Source organism: Stegodyphus dumicola, chromosome 12, assembly GCF_044657685.1.
Source record: "Stegodyphus dumicola isolate Sdum_Otavi_A_Nest chromosome 12, ASM4465768v1".
Taxonomy (NCBI): domain Eukaryota; kingdom Metazoa; phylum Arthropoda; class Arachnida; order Araneae; family Eresidae; genus Stegodyphus; species Stegodyphus dumicola.
This window is the reverse complement of record NC_140779.1, coordinates 103,898,314-103,917,610: the sequence shown is the minus strand read 5'-3', so window position 1 is coordinate 103,917,610 and position 19,297 is coordinate 103,898,314. Positions and strand designations below refer to the sequence as shown.

General features: G+C 33.1%; 1 protein-coding gene across 4 annotated transcripts in view; it reads right to left on the bottom strand.

Annotated features, from left to right (window-relative positions):
* ASPP (Ankyrin-repeat, SH3-domain, and Proline-rich-region containing Protein) overlaps positions 1–19,297 on the bottom strand; it is an 818,500-nt gene that overhangs the window by 22,565 nt on the left and 776,638 nt on the right. For all 4 annotated transcript variants that reach the window (XM_085806749.1, XM_085806750.1, XM_035367708.2 and 1 more), the window contains one exon: positions 5,854–6,139. In XM_085806749.1, the coding sequence (XP_085662875.1) occupies positions 5,854–6,139 (286 nt within the window). The remainder of the gene's footprint in view (positions 1–5,853; positions 6,140–19,297) is intronic.

Below are 19,297 nucleotides of genomic sequence, written 5' to 3'. Positions count from 1 at the left end.
CAGACCTCCATGTCTTTCCAAGGGGAACCGTGAATGCTCAGATTTATAGAGATGACATCCTTGATGTTTATGTGCGCCCATGTGCCGGGCCAATAGGTGATGCTTTCCTGTTACAGGACGACAACGCAAGACCACACAGGGCTCGCATCGTAGATGATTATCTTCAACAGGAAACAATTATGCGCATGGATTGGCCAGCTCGATCCTAGGACTTCAGTCCTATCAAGCAAGTTTGGGATGCTTTAGGGAGACGTCTAACTGCTCTCAATCCGCCCACTCAGAGCCTTGTCGCGCTTGCAACTGCTTTGCAAGAGCAATGGCTCTCGCTTCTTATGGAACTGATAGACCGCATAATTGAAAGCATCACACATCGCTATATGTGCTGTATTGCTTCTAGAGGCAATCATATTCCATATGGAAGGTACTTTTCCTATAGCAAACTGACAACTTCGATTTGTTCATTTTATACATGTGCTAATTTCTATACTACCATATTTGTCTGGTAATTTCTTTTTATGTTATTTGATACCTTATTATGTGTTGTATATTGTGGGTAAGTTTCATTAAATTCTACATGTAACTTTTTAAGTAATAGTGGTTTTTCCTTAATTTATGATAAACAGTGTAGCTCTACCTTCAAGCAGCAAAATTAAAAAAGGTAAAGCATAAAGAATTTCTATTATTACAAAATTAATGATTGCTAAGACACTATCATTTTTATTACTCAGGCAATGAAAAGAAATAAATGATACGTATTTTACCCATTTGCGGTCTACTATTCAGTCGTATGTCTGTTCTCAAACAGCATGCAAAGAACCGTAACTGAACTTATATTATGTCGACAAGACTCATAATGTTGCATATCATGTATTACTGCTCGTTCAACCGAAAATTAATTAATTCGGACCGGCATGATAAAGGTACTGTATTACTGTTTATACTTGGTGTAATTTTTTTATTCTGGAACAGCAGTACTAAATGTACTTTAAAAAGCATTAGCGAATTTGAACTTTCCTCTTCTGTGCATATATTATATATGTAAAATTTTTTTTGTAATGGTACTGTGGTTGGACGACAAGACGTAAAAGATTTGATTATGAATGCGGCACAAACTTGCATTAAAATTTTCGGTGAAACAGGACTTTTCTCATGATTCACTGCAAACACAGAATCACAAACTCGTGTAGAATTTTTCATAATTAGAACTGGCCGAAGATGTAATGACAGAACACTTTTAGAGGCACTGAAATAAGAACACTGAGACGTAAATGCGTAGAAATACTAATTGCGTAGATACTTGAAGCTTAAGAGTATCCATCCATGTTGAAGAATAAGTAATCGAGCCGGATTAAATTCCTTTTATCTATTTTAATTCACTAGTGGCCACAATTCCCTTGGTACTCTACTCGTCCTATTAAAGAACATTTTCAATTTTGATATTATTCCCCATAGAAGCGAATGTAGCATCACACACATAATTGCAGAAAGACGTCTAGCCAAGAGGAGAGCACAAGCAAAAATTAGGCATTACTTCACAGAAAGAAGGGAGGGAGTCAAGTTTTAGTTTTGGTTTACTATCTGATGATTGGTCAAGAGGCATCTGTATTAAGGGTTATGTAAGATCGAAGGTCATACAACATATATATATATACACACAAACACCCAGCCCCCTACCCGACTTAAAATGTCTGTAGCCTCTCTTTATTTTCGCTATCGTAGGTTGTAGGCATATACATGATACTTATGTATTAACTTCATACAACCGCAAAGGGTTAAACGAGCATAAGGACCCGTTTGGTTTATTTGATTACGGCAAAGCACACTAGGGCTATGTGCTTAAGATGAGAAATGCCTTCGTGGAAGACTTTCGTGACGTATTGTATGTACGTGTGTATCTCGAATAATTCAAAAGATTAGTCGTAGAACGTTGAAATTTTGTATATAACATAAGACATATACTACTTTACAAAGTGTTGAAAATGACAAAAATGTTCATCTTTTGGCAATTTCAAATAAAAAAGAATAACTTACAACAAATAACGTTCAATGCGGTCTCCTGTTTCCTATACTTAAATTTAGGAAAGTTCGTTACTGGGGGGGGGGCAACACGTTTGATTCTCTATGACAATAATTGACTGGAATATTTAATTTCAAAATTTGCAGTTTTTTAGATCATTTGCAATTTGCTTTGAGGAATCTGTTAATTAGAATCACTCGAGGAAATTAATTTCAATGAAGTGATAAAAGAATATGAAAAGTCTAAATAGGTGTATAAAGAAATCTTGTGGTGTCCAAATCAGATTTTCTTTTTAACAGGTTTGTGAAAAAAAACCTCTCTGCACAAATTCAACCATAGTGGCGCAATTCTGCCGACCGCGTAATTTCGCTTCCTATTACTGCGGAATTCATATAATTTCAGTATACTTGCAATAATATAATTGTCTTAAAATCTCTCACTATGATGTTCTCACAAGATTTTAAGACAATTTTATTTTTACAAGTATACTGAAATTAGTATATGAATTAGAAATAGTCGAACGATTACCTCCAAGCCTTCAATGTAATTCTGCATCCATTATTTAACGTATTTCCCCTGTTTTTTAATAATTTTAGTGTCCGAAAATCGAGAGGGGAAAATTATGCAACTAATTTAATTTCTGAAGGACACAGTTGGACGAAAAGCAATAACAAATAAAGGTATAAAGAAGAATATGAATATAAAAGAATTTAATTTTCTTCTAAAATAATGCTTGTACAACATTTTAATTGTAAATTTGTTACGTGTCAAATATTTAGTAAGTTTATATTCTACGGTTAAACTGACAGCTGTATTTTTAATTTGACGTGTTTTTACTGGATTTTTTATACAATTACATTTCATATGCCTATGGCAATTTTATTTTTAAAATTATGTACTAAAAATTTATTGTGCGAGACTTTATGAAGTAGAGGTAATCGCATATTTTTTTAAGAATGGGCGGAAGTAATGTATATAATTTTTCGCTGTTCAATAAAAAAAATTTTCAAATTTTCTTTTCATTTTATTGTTTATTTTTTCTTTAAATAGTTTAAATGCTGAAAAGGTCAGATTATTATCCTTTGAGAAGTCGGTCTGGAACATAATAATATGAATAATCCATAATGTATTATAAATTTATATGACTGATAAGTACACTTTAAATAAATTAAAATTTTCAAACATGGGAAGGGATCGTCTTTTTCACTCTTAATTTTAAAATGTAATAGGTTTTCTTTAAAAAAAAATACTGTCGACTGCAATAAAGAAGGGAAAGAAACAATTAGATGGATTAATATGCAAAAACATTGGCATGCCATTTCAGAAAACCTCCGATTTAGTGTTAATGTTAGAATGATGCTATATATAAATCTAATATATATATATATATCTGAAGTCGTCCTTTCGAGACATGAAAAACGCAATTCAATTTTGTCAATTTGTCCAGTAGAACCGGACATATAGAACTGTGCCATCCCCCCGCAGTGTACGTATAGATGCTATGAAAAAAAAGTTTAAATTAATTTTAAATCCATTTTACAATCCGTTTTGAAAAAAAAAAAAAAAAAAACCACCACCTTTTATTTAGTTTGTGCACACAGATGTCACCAAAACAATCGTCTAAATGGATTCGGCAGAGGTCAAAATGGAAAATTTCGTTGAAATATGATATCCGAAATTTTACTTCGTACAATAAAGTAATAAAAGTTAAAAATGATTAATCTATTACAGACATGTATGTAAACCGTTGAGAAAGGCTGAAAGTTAGGCCTTTTACGTATAAGTATTAACCGAACTGTTCACACAACGGAAACATTCCCGAAGAGAATTCGGAATGCAATTATATGGACACAAATAGCATACGTGAATAAAACTTAACTGCTCTATAAATTACATTACGTAACTTTACGTAAATTACATTACGTAAAGTCAAATACAACTTCCATAGGCATCAGAAACTCACAGATCAACGCGACTTGTTTTAGTATGATATTCAGTCTACGTAAATTGGATTGGGATCGCCCTCACGGGTAACCACTCTAACAAGGTCTATTCCCACGTTTCCCACGATGATCAGGATCTATTCCCACGATTTCATTTCGAGCGTCTTATTTGACAAATTAATTCTACTCTACACAACAATCTCACCATTCCACTTTTTACATTTGTAGTGAAGAAGAGTAAGACAAGAATACCAGGCAATTAAGTCTTTGTTTTGTAAACCAGACATTACGTAGATTGGATAAAACATCGTGTTTCACACGCACTTAAGCACTACACAACTTTTTCAAATTTGATGTGCAGCATTTTGATGGATGGAAATGGATAGATTCTTAAACAAACCACTTTTTTCATTATTTCTTTTGGAGGGACATTTAAATGTCAACAATGATTTATTTGCGAGTAAACTATACTGAAATGGAAATGCAATTTAAATAATAGTACATGTTGTTGCTTATGCTCACTTGTTTGACGTACTCAGCCCAAGCCCACGGAACTACTCGTTACAAGGAGCGCTAGATTACGTCTGCCGTTGGCAACAGCCTTGAGCACCTTTCAGGTGACAGTGCGATTTAGCTCAGTACCGCCCCAATTTTGATGAAGAGCACTCCGGGGGGTAGAAGGGTCCGAGGGTGTCCCACCCCTCTCCCCTTCCACCAAACCACACGAAAGGACTTTCGGCTCGTCGCATATTTAGAGTGCCGCCATGCCGTACCGTCACTATACATTTACAAACATCCATGCCTTCTCCGGGATTCGAACCCGGACCCTTCGCCACGGCAATCAGCAACGCTAACCACTATACCGGTTGGGCGGCATAATAGCACATAATAAAGCAGATGTTTAGCATTCATTTAAAAGCTTAATCTGAGCCTGTGAGAAAAAGTCAGGGGGTAGTTTTTCTCACCCTTAATAATATAAAAGACTATGAACCTTTTCTACATAACAGTTTAGGGTCACCACGGCATACTAATTGTTTTTGTCTGCGTAACGACAATACCACAATTTCTCTTAAGGTTATATATAAAAAAGTTTTAGCTAAATTAAAATTTTACTCACCAGAATATGTGCTAGCTCAGTCACTATTAATCTACTGTAAATTAAATTTTGTTGCATGACTAAAAAGGTTCTTTTGTTATGGTAGTACTTTCGCAAATACAAAATCCGTTACAGAACTATTATATTTTAGACGGTGTAATGGTTAAGTGACACTGACTGTCATACTGATGGACCAGGAATCGAATACCGGAGACTATATGGATGCTTGTAAATGCACAGTGCTTGAGGCACTTGAATGTACAACCGAAAGTCCTCTCCAGTGATTTTCTGGTAGGGTAAGAGAGGTGGCTAACCCTCGGACTCATCAACCAGGTCAACTCGGATCCTCGAACCTCTTTCAAAACTGGGCGAAGTCATGCTGTCACCTACAGAGTGCTCAAGGTTCATGCCAAAAACAAACGCAATCTTGCACCCTTTGCCACGATAAAATTCGTGAGCTTTCTCTGATTAGGTCAGACAAACGAGATTAACCACAACAACATATTTCGCCCCCTGAAGTTTTACATTTTTAAAGAATTAAAAGTTTTTCTGGTTCCATAGGAAATATAATTGTGAGATCCGATCAATCTATAAATAAAATATCTTCTGATCTCGAATTAAGAAAAATAACAAAATATACACCGCCTTTACCCACAGATCGAATAAATTTCATCAAGAGTGATTCTTAAAAGTACGTCATTCGATACATGTGTAAATATATATATTAGAAAATTATTATGAAAATTATCTTCAAAGAATAAGATGGAAGAATATGTAGAAAAATGTGTAGCAAATACCTAAATTCGAATTATTAGACTTATGTTGTTCCACTTGGCCCCTCAAAGCGCGTAACCGTCGTAGCTTAAGTTCTTGTAGTTCCACTCTCTCCCGCAAGTGGCGCAATCTGTCACCCTCCTGAGCATGCGTCGTCTGTCCCTGATGATGGCGGGCTTCTTGTTGCTTCAGGAACTTTAAACGTTGTTCCTTGGCGACCAATAGTTGCTGATGGGCTTCAATTTGGTGCTGTTGCCGCGCCGCCATTTGGCGCAGGTCCGCCAAACTCAGCTCGTTGCTTTCCGGGAGCTGTAAATAAAATAATGTATAAAGATTTTTTTCCAGAAAATATAATAGATATTAAAAATAATTTTGCTTAATTAAATGAATGCCAGTATAATAATGCCTGATATCAATTCACATACATCTTATGCTTCTGATAACAGCAAACAGCCTGAAATACAAAATGGCATCTTTAAAGTAATTCGCATACTTCATTTGAGTTTTTTAAATGATGCATTTAATATAAATACAAGCTTAGTGCTGCGTTCTGCAGGACTTGATAATGTAAGGTGAGAAATATGAAAAAAAGTATCGGAACTAAAAGGAAAGTGTATGGCATGGTTCCTCTATTACAAGGTATGTTCTAGCGTGACGTCACTGATTCCTAGTCTGCTCAAAACAACTAATTCCTTGGTCTTCGTTTCTCCCACTTGTGTAAGTAAATGACGTCAGCGTTGGGAAGAGCCTAAACCTTGTTTGTCTACTGACCTTGGTACTATAAAACGGACTAGAACTAAGGCAAGACTGCAAGATTATATTACAAGGTTGGCTCTTGTGTGACGTCATTGACTCTTATTCTACTCAAAAGCAACTACTTCCTTTGTCTTCACTTTATCCAATTACGCAAGTAAGTGACGTCAACTTTGGGAAATGCCTAACCTTGTTTGTCTACTGACATTCGTATATGGTAGAGTATATATTCGTATGGCATATATTCGTATGGCATACACTACCATATACGTATATCGTATATTGTTGAGACTAAGTGAAAAGTTCTGATGACTGCTTTTCTTAGAGTACAAATGAGCTGCTGATTTCTGCAAGAGTGGCACTGACTAATGAAAAAGTCACAGTGCATGCAGTGCCTTTATCTGGTACAATATGCACACAATAATAAATTACATCTACGGGTCTACAATTAAAGGTACTTACGTATTATCTCGTCGACCGTGAAACTGTCACCAAGCAGCATGACACAGCTCGAATTATGGATAAGCGTCATGTAACCACACACTCATAACATTTGTGCTTTCGTTTGATGTAAACCACATTGATTCTCGATAAGTCATGTTTGTTTTAGTGAATAAGAATATCAGCTAACGGTTATTGCCGCATTTTTTTCTTGAATTGCGAAAACAAAATATTAAGATTTGGGATCTGCCTTCTACAGAACAGCAAGTAGTGGATTACCTTCAAAATTACAGGATCTAACCATACAAAGTGAATTAATGGACACGAAATCGTCAACTGCATATGGCCGACAAAAGAGTAACAAATCGGAACAATTACTTGCAGAAAATTTGGACTTATAGCATTTAAAAAAAAGTTTTCCGGAAAATCGGAGGCCTAACGAAGTAGTAGAAATCGACGAAAGCCTTTTTACGAAGCGTAGAAATCGACGTGGGTCGAATACTGATTGCTTAGTAAATAAAGACGTATAAGTTATTTCAGTATTTCATCGGAACGACCGGCGCAGCTTTGGTGGGATCTCGGCCAACTTTCATGGTGGACAGGATAATACTTGAGTACCCAATTAAATTCTGAATAAATGCTGTAGGTCTCATAGTACAATAAGCTTGAAGTTTTGCAATATGCTGCATAGTAATGAATACCTATTTTAGGTACTCTTTACTATTAAGTACATTCTGGGCATACAAGGGCAGGATGTTTATACAAGTACAGATGAAATTAATACAAATATTTATGCATTGCAGTTATGAAACACGAATTATTTTCATTACTAGATTATACAAAAATGCACGCGGAGGCGGTTAAAATGTACAAACATTGATACAAGTTATATATTCAGATTTACAGATTCATATGCATTTAAATGATCATATGCCATTCATATGCATCTCTGGCTACATATATAAGAATTTGGTTTTTCTCAAAAAAGAGGGACTCTAATCAGTTTCCCTCGAAATTCACATCAATCCGACATTAAACTTCGCCCGAGTTTAAATATTTGATATTACTCAAGTTTTCACTTAAACAAAATAAAATTTGAAAGGCATCAGATTTTTAACGATCTCCCAAAAGGGATCTTTTGAAGTTGAACAGTTAATAAGCAGAGATCATCGACAGAGATGGCCCAAGCGGAATAGCGAGAAAGAGTTTTTAGGATATGTGATGAATATACAGTTAGACTAACATGAGAACGTTATTTATCTTCAGAACAGTTAAAAAAATGAAAAAAACATGGCATATTAGTCTATAAAACTTTTTAATCTTTTAAATTATGTTTATTCTTAATGTTATCATATAATGTGTTTAATTGTTATTATTGATGTTTATCATGAATTAAATGCATTTTTATTTAAATAAATCAAACTCAAAAGTTAAAATATATATATATATATATATATATATATTAAGAACTGCATCGACGGCTTTTAAGTAGCTTAGTTTGTTTATCAGTAATAACATTGGTTGAATATTATATTATTTATCAGTACAAGACATATTCAATATGAAAGAATAATATCTTACGTTTAACCGAATGGCAACAGACTCGAATGAAAAGTGAAACAATACAAAAATCGCATTTCGAGACTAGCAGCTCCTTTGCGCTAAAAGACGTTAAAAGCGATACGGTATAGAGTACCAACATGTAAACAGTGCAATAGTTTTCCTTCAGTAATTTCTATAGCATTATCTTTGCAAACATCAGACATCGGCCTCTATAACGAGCACTTTATAATTAATTACCATATAATTAATTACCAAGTAACCATCTATTCGATCTTTCTTCACGGTTATTTTCCCAGTAGTTGATGCGCACATTAATTTCTCAGTTTAGCAAACACATTCAATCTAACTGCAGAATTTCCGACAGCAAATGTAAATGAAGTAGCTTGCAGTGAAACATTTTCAATAAACTGAATATTAAATCTCTACTAAATAGGATGATGGAGCGGGCTTTAACGATTTCCTCATTTCCGAGTTTCGGTAATTCAAAAATTTATTAATTTGCATTCACAGCTTACTATAGGAGCTAGTTAATAACGAATTCCACATTCGCGTTCTTCTCAACAATCATTCGCAGATTTTGTACGAAACTCACCGAATAAACGAAACTAACCGAATGAATCCGAACAGTTAGCAGATGAAGTAGCATTTATTCTGAAACTAGCGGATGTACTCGATATCAGTTAAGTTAGATTGCGAGTAATGCATCTAACAACACAGAGAACGTTACCGCTGAAATCCTTCTCTAATAACGGTGCAAAAAAATACGATTCATAGACATACATTTTTCAGCCTGATGCGATATGGAACCCACATAAAAAATGTCGATAGAAAAATAAGCTAATTCTCTCTCATCATATCAGCAACAATGGCACGCAGTTTTTAATAATTTTCGTCTTTCTAATCAAATGGCCGTAAAAGCTCAAGTTCCATCCAATATTTCACCTATATTCAATTTTAGTCGATTAAATGCGGCAAAAATTGGATCATAATTGATCAGAAATCAATAACGCGAACAAACAAACACATAAACATTCTTCTTTATAAACATATGTAACCGTGAAAGACCGAAATTGGAGAATGTCGACTTTCAACGGAGAATATCAACATTCACCAAATACGTCGGTGAAAAACCGAATATTTCACTACATTCTTGTATATTCGGACCCTCACCGGTTGTATGTCGACAATCACAGATATGCTCTGGTGAAAGTCGAAAAGAGAGGTCATAAAGTGCCATAATAGTTTAAGTTGTTGCAATAAATAAGATTTGAATCCCATAATTTAGTAAGTTTTTTATTATTGTTATTTTATTTTCTCATTGAGAACGTACTGTATAATTAAGTAAGTTTTTAACTTCTATTATTTTCCTTTCTCATTTTGAATGTATTGTGTGTTTTAGGTTCTCATGTTCTTAAGTTCTTATTTCAAGTCTCAAGTGCGTTTATTCGCGACTGAATTACGGAGAAGAAAATATAATATTGTTATATGTTCAACATTTACCATTCGTACACGGTGAATGTCGACATTGACCGGTGTAAGTCAGAAATAAGAGTATTTGGAAAACATTTCGGACATACACCAAGAGACTATGTGAATGTTGACATTCACCGGTGAAAGTCGACATTCTGCAGATTTCGATGTTTTACTGTAACATATATATATATACTTTATACAGATTTTGTAAAACTTACAAATTTTGATTAACAAACTCTACGATTTGAAAGGAGCAGTAGTAACACTTTTTGAAATAATCATTTTTATAATAAATTACGATTTCAGTAAAATAATATGAGCTAATATAAATGAACGAATTTAATTAAAACTCACGTTCACTTTTCATTAGGTTAACAACAAATAACAGCAACATATATTTATTTGCTAAAAATATATATATCTTACAAAAAAAAGTTAGCAAAGATGAAAAGCGTGAACGGTTCAAAATAAACATTGCTTTCCAGAAATTCATTGCTATATATTTCCTTTAAACTTCTTTCGCTTCCGTAGTCATGGTAACTAAAGTAATATAGCACAGAACGACTCGTTTTGCGAGCAAATAACAAATAAATATAAAACTCTAGTGGGCTCGACTTAAAATGTTTCCTGGATAGTATTCCTACAAAGGGTTTTCACTTAAATACGTAAGTAAATGTCATAGTTTCTTAAACAGTGAAAGGAAAAAGGAAGATAAAGAATGAATACTGAGTACCATTTTAAATTCATTTATTATAAATAACTTATTCAGCATTAAGAGTACTGTTTTCAAATAAAATTATCACACTATGATTTTTTGTACTATATATTAATAATATTTTAAATAATGCACATAACATTTCATTTTTATTTATATAGTAGAGGAAGTACCTGATGCCGGTTAAATTAGATTGAGAGTAATGCATCTAAAAACAGAGAGAACGATCCCGCTGCAATTCTCTAATAACGATGCAAAAAGTACGATTCATACTCATACATTTTTCAGTCTGATGCGATATGGAAACCACAAAAAACATTTCGATAGAAAAATAAGCTAATTCTCTTTCATTATATCAAAAGCAATTGCGCGCAGTTTTTAAGGATTTTCGTCCTTATAATCAAACGGTCGTAAAGGCTCAAGTTCCATCCAATATTTCACTTATATTCAATTTTAGTCAGTTAAATGTGACAAAAAAATTATGATAATTGATCAGAAATCCATAACGCGAACAAACACACAAACAGATATTATTCTTTATATTTATAGATTTTTGTAAAACTTAACAAATATTTGCTTAACAAACTCTACGATTTGAACACTACACTTTGAACAAAACGATTTGAATCATCCACACTTTTCGAAATAAAGCATTTTTATCTCCAACGCATTAGACTGTTGCCACTCGGAAAAATGAGTGCGAAAATTAATGTTTTCGGAGTTTTAATTAATATCTCGGCTGATTAATGTGTTGTATTTTATATATGTTGGGTATGTGTTCAGTGATAATTACCAAGATGTACACACATCGTTTATTCTACATTGCTCATCCACTATTCTATATTACAGTTATGATTAAAGATAATAATAGATACAGTTACAGTTGCATATATAACATCTCCCTTTTTTATAAAAAATAATAATAGTAGTAAAATTAAACATATTCTTTTAAATAATAAGATTTCTTAACAGTCCTACCAGATCGAGTAACGTAGTTATGTTCATTTGAAAAATTTGATGATACTATACCTCTTTCACTATTTGGTGACACACTTCTGTTAGGTTTTGAAGGACTTACAAGCACATCTAAATTTACAGTGCTCCTGCTATTCTCAGGTATCTCGGGTTCATCTATAACTTCATTCTCACAGTTGTTTTGTATAGCAAATTCTTCCTTTAAGAAGGACTCTTCTGTTCCTTTCTACAATTCTTCCATCTGTTCTTATAATCCTATATGAACGTGGTCTTTCTGCTTCTTCTATAATTTTCCCTCTTTCATTTAGTTTTTTCCCTTTCTCTTTTATGTAAACATGATCTCCTGTTTTCAATGGTTTTAACGGTCTTGCATTTCTATCATAAAAACTTTTTTGTAAGGTTTGTCTCTTCAGTAAATGTTGTTTATGGTCTTCATATCGTTTAGCTTGGACGAAATTCTCTTTTATAGGCATCAATCCATTTACTTTTCTTCCAAACATCAATTCTGAAGGTGACTTAATTTCATCTGAAATAGGAGAGTTACGATATTCCACTAATACTAAATATGGATCCTTGTTGTCAACTACAGCTTTTTTAACATTCGCTTGACAGTTTGAATATGTCTTTCAATCATTCCATTAGATTGCGGATAATTTGGACTTGAAGTTCTGGTTTCAAAATTCCATTTTCTTGCAAAATCTTTAAATTTCCTGCAATTATATTGTGGACCATTATCCGAATGTACTATTTTCGGAATACCATGTCTTGCAAAAATTGATTTCAATTGCTTTATCATTGCTACACTTGACAAATCTTCCAAATGCCCAATTTCAACATATTTGCTAAAATAATCTATAACCATTAGATGATCCCTTCCTTGAAAGTAAAAGAGATCTTTTCCCAATACTTCCCATGGACCATTAGGTATTTCTTTAGATATCATTGGTTCTTTAGTATTAGTTTTTTGAAAACTTAAACATGTTTGACAATTCAGTACCAAATCTTTAATTTCTTTAGACATTCCTGGCCAATATAATATTTCTCTTGCTTTGATCTTGCATTTTACTACTCCTAAATGAATTCTGCTTAACATATCTTTTCGTAAACTTCTTGGTACAACAACACAGAAATTTTTAGATATTAATCCATTCGCTTCTGATAGTTCTTCTCTGAAGTTAAAATATGGTTTTGCCAGTTCTGGAACCATACATTTTTCATCTGGCCATCCAGTTTTAATTAATTTTCTTAAAACTTGTAGTTCTTCATCTTTTTCTGTTTCCAGTTGAAAAACTTCCATTTTACCATTAGACATTGGTATACATTCTGCAACTAATCCAACATGAGCTTCTATGTCTCCTTCAAAGAAATCAGATCCTTTATCAGTGAATGATCTTGATAATGCATCAGCTATAAAAGTTCTTTGCCTGGTTTGTATTTTATCTCAATCTGATATAGCTGTAATCTTATACGCATTATTTGTAGTCTTACAGGACATTTATTTAATGGCTTTTTGAAAATTGATTCCAGTGGTTTATGGTCACTTTCCACAATAATATATTTTCCAAATATATACTGGTGAAATTTCTCACACGCAAATACAGTAGCTAAAGTTTCCTTGTCAATTTGAGCATAATTCTTCTGTGTATCTGTTAATGCCGTATATGCATATGCTACTGGTAAATTATTCTGTAGTAAGACTGCTCCAAGTCCTTCTTGAGATGCATCTACAGATAAAACTACTGGCATTTTTACATCATAATACTGTAAAACTGGTTTATTTACTAAGACATCTTTTAGTCTTCTAAATGCTTTTTCATGTGTTGCATTCCAATTCCATATAACTTGTTTTTTCAACAAATCTTTTAAACATGATATCAATTCTGATACATTAGGTATAAATCTAGAAACATATGTAATCATTCCTAGGAAAGTTTCTAATTCTTTCAAAGTTTTTGGTGGTTTTATATCTAGAATAGCCTTAATTTTGTCTTCATCTGGTTTTAAACCATCTTTAGAAAATATATGTCCCATATATTTCACTTCATTCAGCCCAAATTTACATTTATTTAAATTAAATTTAACATTCTTTTCTCTGGCTCTGTCCAACAACTTCTTTAATCTTAAATCATGTTCTTTTTTATCTTTACCCCAAACTAATAAGTCCTCTATATATATTTGAACTCCTTCCGTATAGATCTTATCAAAATAATGAAAAAGTTTGCTGTCAAGTTTTAACGAGCGCTGCCCGTCCCCACAAATATCGTCTGGGCAAACAGTTCGCGTTGGCGTGTTAAATCATATTTTGTCAAATAATTTTTGGCAATTGAAAGAAAGAGATTTGCTTCAGAACACTGTGTTGTGAAATTTCTAAAAAAATATCGTTACCATTAAGTATAAGGTATCTAAGATGGAACTATCACGTTACCAGATTAGAACCATCATTTACATCCAGTTCTGTTGCAAAAAGTCAGCTACAGAATGTCACCAAATCATGTGTACAGCTTTAAGTACTAATGTTATCATATGATACTGTGAATGTTTGTACCGAAAGTAAAAAAACAAGGATTATGACATTCAAGATGCAGAGCGCTTTGGCCGGTCTACTGTTATTGATGAGGCTCGCCTGCGAAAACTTGTTGAAGAAAATCAGTATGCAACTCACACGGCAGCTTTTTAAGGAGTTAGACGTTAGTGCCATGCCCATTAATCGCATAAACTTGAGATAGAAGTTCAATCGTTGGATGCCTCATGAGCTGACTCAAGCAGATAAGGACAGACGTGTTCTGGCATGCTCTAATCTGCTCGAATATCAACGCAAGGACAAAGTTCTCGACCGGATCGTCACTTGTGTTCAATAGATTTACTTCAACAACACAGGCTGAAAAGGGAGGTGGTTTGCGCCAGGTATGCCGGTTGATAACGTCGCAAAGCGCAATTTGACTAACAAAAAGATCATGTTTTGGTGGGACTGCCGTAGTACTATCCACAAAGAGTATCTGATAAAAGCTAAAACCCTCGACAGTAAGGTGTACCACGAAAAGCTAGTCCGTGTTGACGCTGCTATTAAGGAAAAACATCGAGCTGAGTTCCGGCGTAAAAAGGTAATGTTCCACCAAGATAATGCAAGACCACATGTGTCTGCATTCACCGACTGAACTCTGTAACGCACTCGAATGGGATCTTTTGCCATGCCTACAAGCCGGAACATCGCTTCTTCGGATTTCTACTTTTCTTGCACTCCTCCAGTAACATCCTGCTGGTGCTATCTTCCATTCTGCACATGGTTAGCTAAAACTCAATTTACATGCATGCGATCAGTAGCGGGATTATTAAATTTTCTTTGGCAATGGCAATATTGCAGCTAATTTTTCAATATTATTAAATTACTCAACTACACGTGTGATTCTACTGAGCCGCATGTGGCTCGCTAGCCACAGGCTGCCGATCCCTGGCCTAAGAGGAGGGATACATTCGTAGAAGAATTTCTAAGGGAAATTGGCTTATATGCAAGTCACACATAGGGAACCCACGAAAACGCCCATGTATCCAGCCCATTCGCCTGGAACAGAACTCAAATTGGAAGTACCATAGTTTAGCGATTTCCCAAAATTTGATGTCAGAAATGTAAGTAATGTTTCATAACAATAAATATTTGTGCTAACAAGCACAAATATTTATTGTTAAGAAAATAAATATTTGTCTTCAGCTGTTACAAAACAAGAAACTAAACTACACACTTAATTACAGGCAATATAGTATAAGCTTTCTCAATAAATGATTGGAATGCAAATCGATACATTTCGTCAGGTTATTTTTTTTCCTTTTAATAAACTTCTTAGTGAACATGCACTTAAAATTAGTTAAAATATTCATTCCAGATCCTACTAAGTTATCACCTAAAAAACTGCGCTGCTTTGCAGTGTAACGTTATATTCCGTAGTTCACAATAAATTGCCATCTCTTTTCTGCGTATAATGGTCGGGACGTTGTTGATAATTATGATGATATCACTGCCAAGAGTCATTAATTAAGGTTGCTATTAGTCACACGGAAGATAATCACTTGAATGATTTATAATCTGAAGCGCAGTCTCAAAAATAATAAATTTCCATAGCGAAACAGGATTACATTTTCATTAAGAAAACATTTTTGATGACCTACTTTGAGAGGAGAAGCCAATTACAGGTATTATATTACAGCTATAATGATAGCACAAACACTCAGCCCTAATGCTTTGAGCTAAGTGAATCGACTTTTGATGTTAACTAGTTATTGCTCATTCTTAATTAAGAAAACTTGACTAAAATTAATTGGGATGTATAAAAAGTAAAAATTATCTATTAAATTTATAAAAAACACAAGAAGTGTCAAAAAGCTCTTATAATATAAGCGCACGCATTTCAGAATAAAATATAATTTAGCTTTGAAAAGAATTTATGCTTTAAAAATTTGTCGGCTTGTTACAGCAACTTAAAATTATATTACTAAAACATTTTACAAATTAGAGACAATAGAATATTAACTTATAATAAGCAATATTATGTAGACATGAGAACTCATATTAACCGAACTAACTGGGAATACAGTTCTTCCGCATATTGGAAAAAAATGTTTCTTAAAAATATGGCAAATTTTTTATAAACATTTAATTATTTATTAACAAAAATGAAACAATTTCCTTGTGCATTTTTCCTCCTAAATTTTTAAAGCTAAATTCTGAAAATTGAAAAATATTCAGATAATTTTACCCTTACTCTTATGTGCACAATTTTTTTTCTATCTGTGGGCTAGTTTATTGGTTAACTGTGCACCCTTGATTAATTTTATTGTGCATTGAATTTAGTTTTGCATTTTTGTACTGGTATTCTATCACTTTCATTTTCCCTTGCATTTATTATTTGAAACGTATTTTGTGCAGTTTCTTAAGCTATGCTAATGTGGAGGTGGGTCTCACACATAAAAAACTGAAATATGAGTTCTCAGCATGTATTTCTAAACATGAGACCTTATAAGGTGTTCTTCCCGCCTTCTTAGCATGCCTTCGTAGTGAAGTGGTCAGCACGTTGGGCGCGTATTCCAGAGGTCAATGGTGTCGCTGAATACTGGTATTTCGGCCCGAATCCCGTGAAAGGGCTGGCTGCATAGGCATTTTCGTTTTTTTCCCTCCAATTTTTAAATTTAAAAACTGCGCAGGATTTTATTCTGCAGAACAATTTAATTAAAAAAAACCCACCAACACAATTTAAAAAAAAAAAAAAATGTTTTACATATTACAAAATTACAATGAAATAAGCAATATCCCTTAATACAAAATATTGATTACCCTAATAGATAAATTAACCAACTTCCCGCTACCTTCTCTCAACAAACATCCAATACCTAAGAGAAAAATTTAAAAACTGCACAGAATGATCGCCCTCATTATTCCAAATGGCAACAGCGCTGATTTTTCAACAGTCAGCAGTCCAGTATACAATTGAATGAAAGACTGTTGCCAAAACCACATTTCTAAAAGAATGAAACTATTAAAAATGATGCGATAAAATCAAAAAGCTAAAATTTAAAAAAAATCTGATTCGAATTTTGAAAAAATCGCTTCGAGGTGCGCTGGCTCTTGTCTAGATACACCATTACCAAATTTCGTAACCCTGGGTTTATTAGCTTACGCGCAGTACGAACGAAAGACACGCAGACTCTTTCTTTTATTATATGTAGAGATTACTATGTAATATTACTATTTTATAATTCTTTAGAAAGCTAATTTCCTTTAAAGAAATAATATTGTGATAGTTACCACTAGCTATCTAAGACTTTTTATTTGTTATGTTCTTACTGTAACTGAATTCTTTGGAAATTAAATTATTCGCATAATTTTCCTCTCACGATTTATCCTAGAACTGTGAGTCTTGAAGCTGAATTATTCATCTATAAATTATATGTTAATACTTTCATGTCATGTACTAATATTTATAATAATTACTCGTAAGTCCAATTTGCATGTCGTGCACATTACACTAAATTTATTTAAAAACTTTTTTTAAAAATATGCATTGTATTTACATTATTTAAATACATTTAATTATTCATTAATGGATTAAATTTAATGTATTGAATTTTAATTATCTACATTATTTAAATTTATTTACATGTACTATATAACGTACTATTTAAATTCATGAAAATTTCAAAACACGTAAAGCAAGTTAGAAGTAACTTTAATTTTATTTGATTTTTTAGATGCGTTCAATGCAATACTTCCTCTATTTATAGATTTAATTATAAAATATCATTGGCAGAAGGAAATTACTTAATTAACATAATCTGAATTATTCATTTTCTGAATAATTTAGAAATGGACAGACTTTCTCAGTTTTAAATGGATACATTTTTTAATAGTTTAGTTTGCATTTTAGAGTTAGGAAACTTTTAATCAGAAATAAATTTGTGTTACTGGGTGATTTGCAGTCTCAAATATTTCATTCGAATCAAAACGCGCTCGAAATATTCCGAACAAAATATAAACATAGAAATCCAGCTTGAACGAATGTCTGATATGCAACTTCCCTAAAGTAATTAATTTCGGTAATAATTTCGTCAGTTGTCACGAATTGGCAAATTAATCTGTAGCAATGCAAAAACGAAAAAACTTCTTTTTATTTACAAACATGCAGAACGGCATCGATTTCACTTCCTGTTATTTGCTCAAACAAGAGCAGTTTCACAGAGTATATGATCTGTAACGAAATGGAAGTACTCCCCCCCCCATCTCGGCATTTTTTTATACATGAATGAAATTTAAAACGTTCAACGGAAAGAAACCTGAAGCTGTAATAAACGCTTAAATTTTTTTTAAATATTTTCTAATTTTCCTAAATTAATCTGTCAGAGAACTACGAACTAATTTAAAATACATGCTATGCATAAAAGGAATGTGGTAAAAATTTTAAAAATCAAAATGTATAATTTTTATACCGTAATATGAATGTTTAAAATTAGTATACCTAGTTACCTAAATGTATCGGGACAAGGGGTGGGGGAGATTTTGATGGCTTTCAGATTTTATATTACGCCAAAAGGGGCGTATTTTAACGTTTTGTGTGTTACTGTTTTTATTAAGATGTTCTTTGCACTTAAAGCATAAAATTCAATTTAACAGCAATATTACAAAATATTTAAAAAGGGATATCTTTAGAATTTCCGATACACAGCCTCGAGCGCTGGAGATTAAAACAAAATCTTTTTTTTTTTTTTTTTTTCTCATAAAGTTGTCATTGCCCGCTTTGAAATAAATCGTTGAGTTTCTTAATCAAAAGTTCGTTAAAGTTTAACAAAATATGAAATAGATAATAAAACAAATTCCAAATTTGGGTTTCCAGATGCCCGTATTTGAGTGGAGAACTTCGTTATTCAAAATTTTATGTCTCAAGGTGCCGTTGGTGCGAGAAACATAACATACATTCATGCAGATTCTTCACTATTTAATTTCGTTAAACATAATGCAGGGCTCTAATAGTTGGTGGTAACGATTTGAAAAGTGATTCGGATAT